Below are 14,390 nucleotides of genomic sequence, written 5' to 3' on the forward strand. Positions count from 1 at the left end.
GACAAGTGATAAGAAAAGCTTACTTGGCCCTGTGGGCCAGGTGAGCTAAAAATAATAAGTTGTTTTTGAGAATTTTATAGCCTTATTTGTATGCAAAATGTCCTAAAATCAAAGATAATTAATGCAATATTTTTGTCCATTGATTACAAATTGCAATAATTACTGCATGCATGCACAAATTCTGTATTTATATTTAATAATATCAAAAGTTAGAGGAATCGGAAGATTTCCCCCCTTCCACTCTTAAGTTTGATGTAAGTATATCAAACTTTCCAACCAACATTATCTAGCAAGGAATGAATAAATCACAGTTTCAACTAGACCAGTATCAGTTTCATTAGGATCTTAAATTACTTCAATTACACCTTACATGAAGAAAAATCTCACAGTTTGATTTTCAAGTTTCTCATATTTTAGTACATGCATAATAGTGTGTTCTATTTTCTCTTAACATCAAGAATCTGATTCAATAGACAATTCACTGCCCCTATTCCTGAGTGTTTTCTTGTGATGTAACTTTTCTTGTCCCTGTCTACGTAAAGCATTATTCAGTCTTGTGGCTCCCCACATCCACAGCCATTCAGGAATACTATCTGATATCCATGCCTTTAATAAAATATAGCGATATAACGTATATGGATAAAAAAAAGGGAGATTTAATGAGACAACTATACCTAACAAAGACCAAAAGATGTGAATGTGCAACTATAGACCACCAAACAAAGTTCAATAATGAGCAAATTTCAAAACATATAGAAAAAATTATAATTGGTCCAAGATTGACAAAATGTGAAACAATTTGGCCTAATTTATGCTAAAACAATCAAACAAAATCATCAAACAAAACCCCACAACAATCATAAAATATGTTTTTGGTAGGTTTTTTGTTGCTTAGTCTTTAGTTTTCTATGTTGTGTCTTGTGTTCTATTATTTGTCTGTTTGTCTTTTTCCTTTTTTAGCCATGGCATTGTCAGTTTATTTTCGATCTATGAGTTTCACTGTCCCTCTGGTGTTTTTGGCCCCTCTTTTAATATCAAATCAAGTTACTTATTCTCTCAATTGTTATCAATTTAAAACAATTAATGAAATGACAACATGTTCTTTTGTCTTGGAAATGATGGCTTTGAGTATTTAAAACCACTTCAAACATAATTTATATGTATATCAGGATAAGCATGTACCTGTATAGTATGTGGCCAGTATCCTGATGTTCTGCTACTGTATCCCAGTGTAGCTATTGCTGATTTAGCATAGGTATCTGCTGATGGTATAAATAAACCAGGTTTAGATAATGTCTGACTATAACGTGTCATTCTGGTCGCAACATAAAATGGCATCAGAGACTGTACAATGACTCCTGAGTCCTGGTACTCATATTGTAATCCCCTTGCAAAATAGTCCAGGAAATACTGAAACATAAAATAGCATCTTATTCAGCTTAATGTACATTAATTATTAGAACATATACAGATTTTGTTGGATTAATTTCTTGATTGATAAATCGTAGTATAAATGTTCATTCCAGCATTGTGCAACTGTGTTGATTCATACATATATGAAAAATGTCTATAGAGTTGTTAATAATACATCAGAATTTCATGGTTAAGTGAGTAATGAAGTTATGTTGTGATTTAGTGCAAGAGATGTTTAACTTTGTGTTAAAGGAGAGCTGTGGTGTAGTGGTGAGCGCATCAGACTATTAACACAAAGGTTCCTGGTTTCATCCCCGTTCTGGGAAGAAAATTTCAGGGACAAAATTGGCGGCTCTCCCTTGATATCATTTGCAAGTATGAAATGATGATGGTCCATGGAAAGGGGATGATAAATTGATGACCCATGTTAAGAGAGAGCTATATCTCATGCATGTAAAAGACAACCTTGTAGATTTCAAGAGAGCAGGCTAATGCCGCTACAAGGCACCTGCAAAGTGAAAAGGGATTAATATAAGTTGCAATAACTTGTTTCCCAAACCACTATAAATAAATATGTTTAAACTAAACGATGTTCATTTCATTGATTAAACAGCGACTGACCTATACTTGAAAAAAGTTAAAAATTTTACCCACAAAATTTATCTAAGGAAGGAAAAAACATCAAGTAGTCATTAGAAAAAAAAAATTCAAAATGTCTACATTCTTTTTTATATCTATCATGTCTATATCTACAGTTCTGTACTGATAATAGTGCTACACTTTTGACTGAAAGCATTTGCAATCAAGAAATCATTAGATGATTACAACAATGAAATTACAAAAAAATAAATGAAAGCTAAGAAAAGCACATGGATGTCATCAATAGTTTTGTTCCACTTGTTTATAAATGTGAATTTGAATATAGTGCAAATAAATATTGTGTTAATAATTGTTAATTTAAAAAAAAAGGACTTTCTGGTATGTGTTTTTGTTTGCTTCTACTTTCCCTGATTTTCACTTAGGAATATCTGAAATTAATAGTTTTCTAGAACTATAGTGCTCAGTCTGTAGGAATACAAAAAGAAACACACAAAATGTACCATTTTACACCTAATCATGTAAAATTAATCAATTTGCTGATACTATTTATTAAAAGCTGTCTGATTTGTTGCTTCAGCTATTTTTTTAAACATGCATAAAGTATTAAAATGAAACATCAAAAAGAATGATTCAAAATTAATTTTACAGCAAATTTATTCTTCTAATATTTTCACTAAAAAGAGAGACAACTACTTTGAAACTTTCATAAAGTGACACTGATGATTATTCACTCTGTCATTTTATTCCTTAAGCCAACATAAAATGTCCCTTTAGCAGAATTTATAGATAATAGTTTTATATTTTCTTTTCCATAACCAAAACATCATATTAATCTTACAAATTATTTGAAACAAAAATGTAAGCTACAACAAATAGGATGTTATAAGCATGCAAAAGACGTACTACTCTAACACTATTCTAACCGTTGTAGCAGCATACACTGTCATTTGTGGAGTTATTTTTGAACATGAACCTGAGGACACCATAACTATAGCTCCCTTTTTCCTGTAACAAACAATTGTCAAACTCAAGTTTAAAATTTTATCTCACCACACAATCAATTGGATGAGAAAGATATGCTAAAAAACCATAAAAGTACATATCTAATGTTCTAAAATCAATGCACAATTTTCTAAGACTGCATAAGTTGTCAACTAAATATCTAAATATTTGTTATCATTAATATCCTAAAAGTAAAAATCTGTGTTGGATACAAGAGTTCAGTAGAGAGCTTTAACCCCCACACTTGCGGCCAAATTGTATTAAATCTTATTTTTTTCAAGACATTTTTATAAATGTTTAAATAGTCCAACATAATTTGACGTGCTCAACTCAGTGGTATGTATTCATTTATTGGGAATTATGACCCCATCCCTTTAAAAAATCATGGATCTGCTGTTGAAAATAAATATAGATGTCAGTCAATAAATGATTTGAGAGAGCCCACAAAAAGATTATCCAACAACAACATTAGTACATTGTAGAAAGTATTCTCAATTATTTCTCCTTTATCTTATTTTTGATCTGGATTGCTTCCCTTATGTACATCCTAACATCATAATGTAGTTTTATACCAACATACATCCAGAGGTCTATGAAGAGTTGCACTTACATGGATCCTAGAAAATGTTTATGTGCCAATTCATTTTTATTTTTATGTATATAAATTCTGGTCATCTAAAAGAAAAATCTCATTTTGATATTTCAACACTTTTATGGTTTTTTAACTGTCTTTCCATAAAAAAATAAACAGAAATGCATATGTTTCATTCAATCTTCTAACCTTTGTTGCTGCATAAACAGTCATTTGTGGTGTGATTTGGGAACTTGACCCAGAGGCAAGCATAACAACGGCTCCCTTCCCTCTACAACAGAAAAACATCTAGTCCAGATATATACATATTCAACTATCTTGTCTTTAACTTTCACTTTAAAAAAAATATGGAAAGTTAAAAACAAAATAAACTACTGTAGATCCATTTATTTTTCATGGGTACCAATGTTCGTGCATTGAGGAAAACTTACACTTAAGTTGATATTTATTTTTTGGGATTTGTTAATTTCTGTCATACAAGGCCGTGAAAAAGTTGTAGTTCTTTGAACATTTGATTTCTTGGTTCACCTGTACCTATGAAATCCATGAAATTTGGTATCCAATGAAAAATAATAAATTCACAGTATTAGTGAAAACCATCATTCCCAAAAGTACTTACTTTCTGAACTACAGAATATTGTTTTGATTTTTTAATTTTTGTACAATAATCATGCTTGATTTACCCTCAATACTATATGCAATGAGCGTAAGTTTCCAAATCACAAAAAACAAAGAACATAACAAATTTTAACCAATAACTTGATATCTAAGCTAAAATGTTCTACATTGATATTGGTTTGAAGCTTATTTAAATGAAATAACTTTTTTGGTAACTATATATAGTATACATATATATATATATACTGACCTTTGAACCATCTGTGGCATTATAAGGTGTGTCATCTGTAAATAAAACTTAAGAATATATTTTTTTTCTTCAGAATATCAATAAAAAACTTTACCATAATCAACTTCATTATTGTTAATGTGAATAGTCATACATATTTATTAAACAAAAACTCAAGGTACAGTTAAACCCTGTCTCTGTCCCTTGCAAAAACTGCTCTCAGTGTAAACAGAAATTAAAAAAAAAATATAAGTAAAAATAATTTGTTTTGCCCTAACCAATTGATACACATGATGAAAAGAAACTAGGGTTGATCATTAATCAAAATAATTCAGTAAATAGCATATCAATGAAAGGCCTACTGGTTAAGATTATGATAAATCTTTAATTGCTGTATTTTTAATGATATGTGATTTTTTTATTTTATTAATATACAAAAATATCAAAAAGTTATGCCAGAGAGATTTTGTTTGTTAAATTGCTGTTATATTGACATAATTATACTCCACATGTCATCTCCCTCTAATTTAACATACCATAGTTGCTGCTGCCACATTCACATTCACAAGTGACCATAATCTCTGTAAAATATAAAAATATCATCAAGATGTCTGCTGAAATACTCACATTTACATGTGTCCACAATCTTTCTAAAATATTAATTACTATAAAATTTTCATTGCCACAACAAACTACTTACAGGTATATATATAAACATTAATCCAAGAAGAAAAAAAGATTAATTTATGTGTATATAATAAAGTGTATTGTATATGATATGGCTTCCTCAAAATCACACACTATATGAACCATTTACCAATAAATAATTCCTTTGGCAAACTTTTTATAGAAATTTGTCAATCTATTTTCAAACTGTTGTGGATAGATAAAGTGTGATATTAATGACAAGACTGATGATGACAACCACTTAAGATGACAAATCCCCATACTAAATAGATAGGCATTATCAGTTGACACAATAATAATGGAAAATATCTTATTTTTCATATTACTATACAATTCTACATACCTCAACAGGCACATCTAAGAAAAGCTGAGGAAATTCATACATCACACCAACATTGTTTACTGTAAAATAAAAATGAAATCAGAAGATTTTCTTTATTGTATCTGATGAACAAGGGAAGGGAGGTTTGTATTTCAAAAGACTTAGTGGCTTGGGAGTATATTATCAGATTCTGATATGTTAACAACATGGTGCCTTTGCATTTTCTAAACATGCTTTTAGGTAAAATAGAAATTAAAGATTATATCGTAAAGGTTAAAAAAAAAAAAAGAAAGCTATTTATTGATGTATGTGGAATGCCAGGGGGGATAGATTTCAGGTTGCAATAGATTGTAAATTTTCAGAAAAAATAAATAAGATTGCAAACCAAGAAAGAGTAAGGAAATGAGTACATTTCACATCTGGTTTACTCATACTTAAGATTACATTTATAGTCTAGTTGCAGTTTCCCTAAATATTTCATGAATATTCAGGATGAGAATAAAGTAACGATTAAAAATCAAAGTAAATTTGGTGCTGTGAGATAGCCATCTATACTTGTATATGAATACCATACATTTCAATTAGTTAATAAAGAAAAGAACCAATGACATAATTTATTTATCACAATTTTTTGGGGGCGGAGAGGGGGGGGGGGGGAGAATTGTCTAAGCGAAATTAACACTATTCCTGAATGAATGCTTAAGCTATAGAGTTTTTAAAACTGATATAAAATTGGAAAGTAATTTTTCCTTATTGTAAATATATATATAATAAAATTTTATTGTGTAAAATCAGATGTGGGAGTCACCAATTCCTTATCGAGACGGGAAGGTGGAATAACATATCCAGAAATGATAGGTTGTGACATCTTTGTGAATCAAGATTATCATCATATTATGTCATGTAATGGTCTAAATCAAGGAAGAAAGAGGTTGTTACTTTTTGTCCAAATATAAATATCAGCAATTAATGAGATCTAGTTACTATATTGTTCTTGCAGACCTATGTAGATTTATAAAAAATATAGACTTGAGGGTCACTCCTCCTGGTAAGTTTGTAATTTAATGTTTATGTTTGTATTGTTCACATGTACTTTAATATTTAATGTTATTGTTTATACATATATTTCTCTGTAACTATGTAATTTGTAGTTAATGAGAAATGTGAACAAAATTCATTCATTCACAGTAAGACATCCAACTTGAAGCAAACAAACTGGTCTCAGTGTAAGTTCATGGTGGAACCAAGCACAGATTGAGTTGGATATGAGATAAAAACTTACAGCTAGTTATTTCCTTCTTCAACAATGTCTTTCTCATGAACAATAATATTCTTTACTTGAATATACATCTCAAAAATTGTGTTCAATATTGCATCTGCTGTATCATTATCATGATTATACAGAATGAAGTTTTATACCTAGTATACCAATTTCTTTGTCTTTAATTAGACTCCAAATCTTCTCGTAAATTTCTTTTCCATGAGCAAAGTCAACAGCTATTGTACAGGTTTCCACTTTATATTGTTCTTCTAATGAAATAGAGCAATACATTGTAACATCATGTAATGAAATATTGTCTTAAACGTATACAAAAATACCACAAACATTTATAATACATTTTATCTTTCAAATGTAAGATATAATTGACTAAAAACATGTGCTATAAATTGTATGAAAATGGATTACTTACTGTATTGTACCTTACTACTTGTAAAAGTTTTGAATTTCATTTCATCAGTATACATGGTATATTTATGTTTGTTTGTGTAAATTCAGAAAATTTTACAATGTCATAATTATTTCGATCAAAAGTGTGATGGGATAGGCGTCTTGAATGATAAAACATGGATTTCACAAATGTATATAGCACTATTAATATGCATTGTTTCCTAAAATTGTAAAAATTAGTCTAATGGTTCTTCCCTACGCCTATATCACCCTACTCAGTCTTTCCATAATTCTCGTAGCAAGGTTTTGATACCAGAGCAGGCATTATCAGCGATGTCAGAATGTGAGATGAGATGTTATTAAGCTTTCTTTCATCAAGAGTAAAACTGTCTTAAGGGAGGGAGAAAAGACCACTAATACAATTATAGATAAACAGGTAATTGGGTTTTAATTGTATAGCTATAGTAAAATATCAGCCACTTGACACAATGTGAAGCTTTTAGCTTGTTTTCTGCAATCTCTTTCCAAAAAGATTCATATTGAACTAACAGAGTTTACCCTCTTTAAATAAAGAATTTATAATTATTATTATTATTGTGGCTTACAGCTGATACTTTACAATACCAATGTGTAGAAACCCTTTATCTATACCGGCATGTCTGTCTATGGTTCAACAATTTCAAATATAAATGCACAAAATTTAATTTCTGTGTCATTTGGTCACTTGTCAAGAGTTGTTTCATTGGCATTAATCATACCACATCTTCTTCTTTATATACACAAAAATTTCTGAATTTACATGTACAGTGATTAATAATCAAACGTAATACTGTAAACTAATAAACTTTCATGACTTTGGCTAGTAGAAAAATAATGTGAATATAAATCATCTTAAACATGTACATTATGTTTCCAAAATAAAGTTGCCAGGTTAAAAAACTACTTGAACAGGATACCAATTACACAAAATGAATCAAGGATATCATTATAAATACTTGGGTAGAACTATATAGTATACAGTATACCTATATCTTTAGCTGCTCTGTATAATTTATTTTCTCCTCTACTTATCATAACAATATTCAATCCTCTATTTGCAAGTTCTTTGGCATAGGCTAATCCAATACCTTCACTACTACCAGTAACAACTGTAAATAAATATAATATGATTTCATCATGTAATACATAAACACAGGAAATATAAGAAAAATACAGGAAAAAAGATATTGAAAGCTTGTGACAAAGTGATCTGACCAACACTGACAATGACAGGACTAACATTGACAATGACAGGACCAAATGAAAATGCTATTAATATCTTTTTTATTTCTCAAAGGATTTATCTCAAATTTGAAATCTAATAAGATTTCATCATCTTTTATATATATCATGTACATGATGTTCATGATGTATACATGTATATATATAAAAAAAATAATACTAGAAAAATATTTAAGGTTGCTTCAACCTGACCAAATAATGTTGACAATAACCTCAGGCTGACAAACAATGGCAACATCGCCAAGACAGGACCAAATGAAAATGCTAATAATTGTTTATACAGTTATATGGGGACGAAGTCCCCAATTACGGTAGAAAAATCAATAAAAAAAAAAAAAAAAAAAAATCGGGAAAATTTCCCGAATTTTTCATTCTACTAATGAATTCAAAATCGTTAACTTTTTTTTTCAGATCTAGTTCCTGTTCCGGTTTTCTCCGCTTTTGGGCAGATATCTGTCTTGTTTGCATGAGACTTTGAAAAAATTTATTTTATCAGTCTAGTAAAATATAAGATTGGATCTCAATACAAATTCAATTTTAATAATTGTTTGATATGAAAAAACGTTACCTGATGAAATAAAAGCGTTTCTTTTGTTTACATCGAATATGACGTCATAACTTAAAGAACGTCACAGCTAATTCCCTAACAACAGAATCAAAATCGGGAATGTCACGTCTGAACTTTACAATGATAGACAAAATAAACAGCATGGAAATAAACTAAGAACTTACAGATTATTTAAAGAAAATATTTATATGGAAAAGTACTTATTAATTTTAAATGAGGATGAAAGGCGACTGCTCACTAAGTTCAGAGTCAGTGCACATAAATTAGAAATTGAAAGAGGCAGATATGTGGGGCTTCGAGTGGAGGATAGATATGTAAATTATGTAACACTGAAGTTGAAGATGAAATTCATTTTCTTCTTCAGTGTCCTGTTTTAGAAAATAAAAGATCTGAGTATATAGATTACTTAAATAAGGTTAACAAAAACTTTAAAAGCCTCCCAAATAAATCAAAATTAATATGGTTAATGTCATCTGAGGATAATGTTATAATTAAAAAAGTAAGTTTATTATTGTGTACTTTATTCAAAGAGAGAAAATTAATTCTAGATACAGTTTAGTCACCGGTAGTTTGTCCATCTATATTATATTGTAAAACTATATATATATATATCTTAGTTTTCTGCAGAATTTATTTGGTTGAAAAAGACTTGACTTTGTTTAATTGTTAAATAATCAATGTAATCAATATGTAATCACTTGTATGAAATTGAACTTAATTGTACTGCTCAAATTATTGGGCGTCATAATTGACAATAAAAAACTTTGTATTTGTATTCGTACAGTATTTCGGTTTCTTTTATCAACATGATCAACGTGATTGAATTAAAAAAATAATACATTCAGACTTCGTCCCCATTCACAGGTTATGCCTGCCTCATATTATGGACTTCATCCTCTTTCTCATCCTGAACACCATGAACACTGCTAGTCCAAATAATTATGACATATTGCAATCCTTATTTTTTCGCTGTGACAATTGAAAGAATCAAAATAGCCTTTCAACACGTTATAATTATTTGGACTATGAACATTTGTATGAAATATTTGCCACTGGACATAGACTCATAGTTCAATAAATCAATCAAGCAATCCTTTTTAATCTGCAGCATTTCAAATGTGTGAACAAAAGCTTTGTTATCACATGTCAGAAAAAGATAACTTTTTTCTCTAAAATAAAATTACCCGCCCATGGTCCAAAACGTTTTTTGTAGTTGCTGATATACGACAGTTTGCTCAGGAGATGATCGTTTGTTGCTTTTATTAATCCTGTGAGACATTGAAGCGTTCGTTTACAAGCATACAATACACCAATAACTGCTAAAATATCTCTGGTATTTGTACAGGTTCTTTCTAATTCTTTCAGGAGAAAGTCGAAGCTGTCAACTACTGCCATTTCCCGACCTTTAAGTTACTTTACGGTAATCTACTAAACCTTTACTTTTCTAGCCTCCAATAAAAGAGTAGATAGGCCTAATACCGAAAAACAAAAACGAACAAAAGAGACCAACTAAATATAATGATTTAATATAGTTAGTTATCCCTGAGATTAATCTCATGTTATCCTCTTTTTGTGGAAAATAGGAATGGAGCGGCAAACTATACATATAACTGTTTGTTTTCCAAAAAAATATTCTGATCCCCAATTAGATGGGAAAAAAATATTGTGGTCAAGGCTGGCAAAAAATAATATTCTGATCTCAGATTTCCCTATACACTAAAGTGTTCAATTTGAAAAAATAATAATTATAAGATTGATAGCATCAAAAACCTAAAAAAAAATCTGGGAGAAAAACCCTTATCATGACCCCCCCTTTTTTTTTAAGTTAAATTGTTGCTCCCTTTTATGGTATATTGAAAATAAGTTTAAATTCGGAAAATAAATCATGAAATATTAAACACAGAAATGGGAAAAAACAAAAGGGGAGACTAGTTAGCTATAATATGATTTAAAAGCACTTTGCTATTGGAGAAATTCTCATAATTACATAAACGTTTATCCATTTTTAGATGGTGACGTTCCCTTGTCACCATCTTATGGTGTTTATATATCTCAACTTGTACGATTCGCTCGTGTATGTAACAATTTATTAGATTTTAGCGAGAGAAATTTATGTATTACTGAAAAATTATTACACCAGGGTTTTCGATATCACAAACTGGTCAAAACATTTACTAAATTTTATCACCGGTATAAGGAAATAATTCGTAAATATAACTCAACATGCAGACATCTTATACGTTCAGGTATTTCACATCCAAAATTTTATGGAAATATTCTTTATAAAGCACAAAAATGTCAGTATTCTCCTCAGAAACTAACAAAACCTTTAAAAGGGGATATAGTTACGATACTGTTGTCAGGTCATTAAAGATTGCATATTTTGGCTTTAACATTGATTCACTGATAGGGTCTTTGCATCGGAACTAAACACATTTATTTCTAAAAAAACAGTTGTTGGCATGACACGGGTTATGTTCTTCTCATATATTTTATGATAGTATGATACTAAACCCCTAACGGGAGGGATTGTACCTGATATTCATATGATGAAGACATAATCTTTCAATCAGTTTAATTGAGGTCTGGAGCTGGCATGTCAGTTAACTGCTAGTAGTCTGTTGTTATTTATGTATTATTGTCATTTTGTTTATTTTCTTTTGTTACATCTTTTGACATCAGACTCGGACTTCTCTTGAACTGAATTTTAATGTGCGTATTGTTATTCTTTTACTTTTCTACATTGGCTAGAGGTATAGGGGGAGGGTTGAGATCTCATAAACATGTTTAACCCCGCCGCAATTTTGCGCCTGTCCCAAGTCAGGAGCCTCTGGCCTTTGTTAGTCTTGTATGATTTTAAATTTTAGTTTCTTGTGTATAATTCGGAGTTTAGTATGACGTCCATTATCACTGTACTATTATGCATATTTTAGGGGCCAGCTGAAGGACACCTACGGGTGCGGGAATTCTCGCTACATTGAAGACCCATTGGTTGCCTTCGGCTGTTGTTTGCTCTATGGTCGGGTGGTTGTTGCTTTGACATATTTACCATTTCCTTTCTCAATTTTATCTAAGTTATAAAAAGTATAAAATAGCCAATTTACAATGCATATGCTGGAGTAATATGTACATGTATCCGCATTTCGTGTGTATTTTAGTCTAGACGCCATCATATTAACATCCGATGACTGCCGACGGCATTATCATAAATGTAGATATAAATAGATGGTGAACTCGTGCAATTTAATTTGTCTGGGTCTGTTTGATTTCATATCAAGGTTAGAAATATCTGTTAATTATCGTTTTAACATGTATAAGAATGAAAGTTATAATTGTGGATCGAATCAGCCAACAAAAGGGTTTACCCTGGTTTCACTTTCAATGTTGACATTCTCTTCTTTTTTAAAAATTGAACACGCATAATGCATGCGCACTAAATTGAAGTTTTAACGAGATCGAATTATTCACTTGCAAGTGAATAATTAAGCAGCGATGTTTTAATGCTTATATATAGGCAAAATTTTCAAAACTGACTGCTAAAAGTGTATTATTATTTCAATATTGCACTTTTTTTAATCATTGAACCAAAAAATACATATTTCAATTTTTTTCATATCTCGTAGCTAGTGCCCCTTTAACTGGGACTTTTATCATAGTCCTAGATTTATGTACGACTTTTATGCAAGAGGACACAATACATGTACGTGGTAGTAAATATTTGCAATTCAAGAACAATACAAATGCTCTCCAGAGTCCAGTAAGGCACGTCTTGGCGCTCATATATTGATTATCAACTACGTCTCTATACATGCTTCATCCAATGTCAGACTATAAAATATATAAGAAATGACTGCGTTAATTTGCTTTAGAGAAATTAACACCACCAATGTGGAAACAATAGCAGGTTGGCATAGATATACTTGGAAATTGGCGAACAACCTTTAATATGTAACGAGATTCTGACCAGTCAAATGCAATAAGATGGCATCTAGCAGCTAGGAAGACAAGAGTGCACACACTGAAATGTCTCGCCTTCTTTACTTATCATTGATATTATGCTGATAGTCATAAATATAAAGCTTTACTGTCACATAAACTTAGCATTAACCAAGAAAACTAAACATTGACCAATGAACCATGAAAATGAGGTCAAGGTCAGATGAACCATGCCAGGCAGGTATGTACAGCTAACAATTCTTCCATACAACAAATATAATTAACCTATTGCTTATAGTTTAAGAAAAACAGACCATAACACAAAAACTTAACACTGAGCAATGAACCGTGAAAATGAGGTCATGGTCAAATAAAACCTGCGCGACTGATATATTGATCATAAAATATTTCCATACGCCAAATATATTTGACCTATTGCATATAGTACAAAAAAAAACCCACCAAAACTCAAAAACTCAACTTTGACCAATGAACCATGAAAATGAGGTCAAGGTCAGATGACACCTGCCATCTAGACATGTACACCTTACAATCATTCCATACACCAAATATAGTAGACATATTGCATACAGTTTAAGAAAAACAGACCAAAACGCAAAAACTTAACTATATCCACTGAACCATGAAAATGAGGTCAAGGTCAGATGACACCTGCCAGCTAGACATGTACACCTTACAATCATTCAATACACCGAATATAGTAGACCTATTGCATACAGTATAAGAAAAACAGACCAAAATGCAAAAACTTAACAATAACCACTGAACCATGAAAATGAAGTCAAGGTCAGATGACACCTGCTAGTTTGACATGTACACCTTACAGTCCTTCCGTACTCCGAATATACTGGACCTATTGCTTATAGTATCTGAGGTATGGAATTGACCACCAAAACTTAACCTTGTTCACTGATCCATGAAATGAGGTCGAGGTCAAGTGAAAACTGTCTAACGGGCATAAGGACCTTGCAAGGTACGCACATACCAAATATATATAGTTATCCTATTACTTATAATAAGGGAGAATTTAACATTACAAAAAATCTTTTTTTTCAAGTAGTCTCTGAACCATAAAAATGAGGTCAAGGACATTGGACACGTGACTGGCGTAAACTTCGTAACATGAGGCATCCATATACAAAGTATGAAGCATTCAGGTCTTCCACCTCCTAAAATTTAAAGCTTTTAAGAAGTTAGCTAACGAAGCTGCCGCCGCCGCCGCCGCTTGATCACTATCCCTATGTCGAGCTTTCTGCGACAAAAGTCGCAGGCTCGACAAAAAACTATTTAAACTTTGATTACACCCTGAATCACACTAATTTAGTTTTTTCCCAATCATAATCACAGCAGCTAAGGCAGTACTATCAGATATTTCGCTTGTTGTCAATTAAATATAAGATTTGTTCAGTCTATGTTCAAACTGTTCAGTATTTGTTATTAACCTATACATAT

General features: G+C 31.0%; 1 protein-coding gene across 1 annotated transcript; it reads right to left on the minus strand.

Moving 5' to 3' along the window:
- Positions 1 to 389: 389 nt before the first annotated feature.
- Positions 390 to 10,425, minus strand: LOC139481019 (inactive hydroxysteroid dehydrogenase-like protein 1). Its single transcript, XM_071264048.1, has 9 exons — positions 10,166 to 10,425; positions 8,158 to 8,280; positions 6,883 to 6,993; positions 5,485 to 5,543; positions 4,991 to 5,035; positions 4,476 to 4,510; positions 2,937 to 3,018; positions 1,183 to 1,410; positions 390 to 606 (listed from the first exon to the last, which is right to left on the minus strand). The coding sequence occupies exons 1-9, from the start codon at positions 10,374 to 10,376 to the stop codon at positions 454 to 456; spliced, it is 1,047 nt and encodes a 348-aa protein (XP_071120149.1). The 5' UTR covers positions 10,377 to 10,425; the 3' UTR covers positions 390 to 453.
- Between the last annotated feature and the right edge of the window lie 3,965 nt (positions 10,426 to 14,390).

Source organism: Mytilus edulis, chromosome 7 (assembly GCF_963676685.1).
Source record: "Mytilus edulis chromosome 7, xbMytEdul2.2, whole genome shotgun sequence".
Taxonomy (NCBI): domain Eukaryota; kingdom Metazoa; phylum Mollusca; class Bivalvia; order Mytilida; family Mytilidae; genus Mytilus; species Mytilus edulis.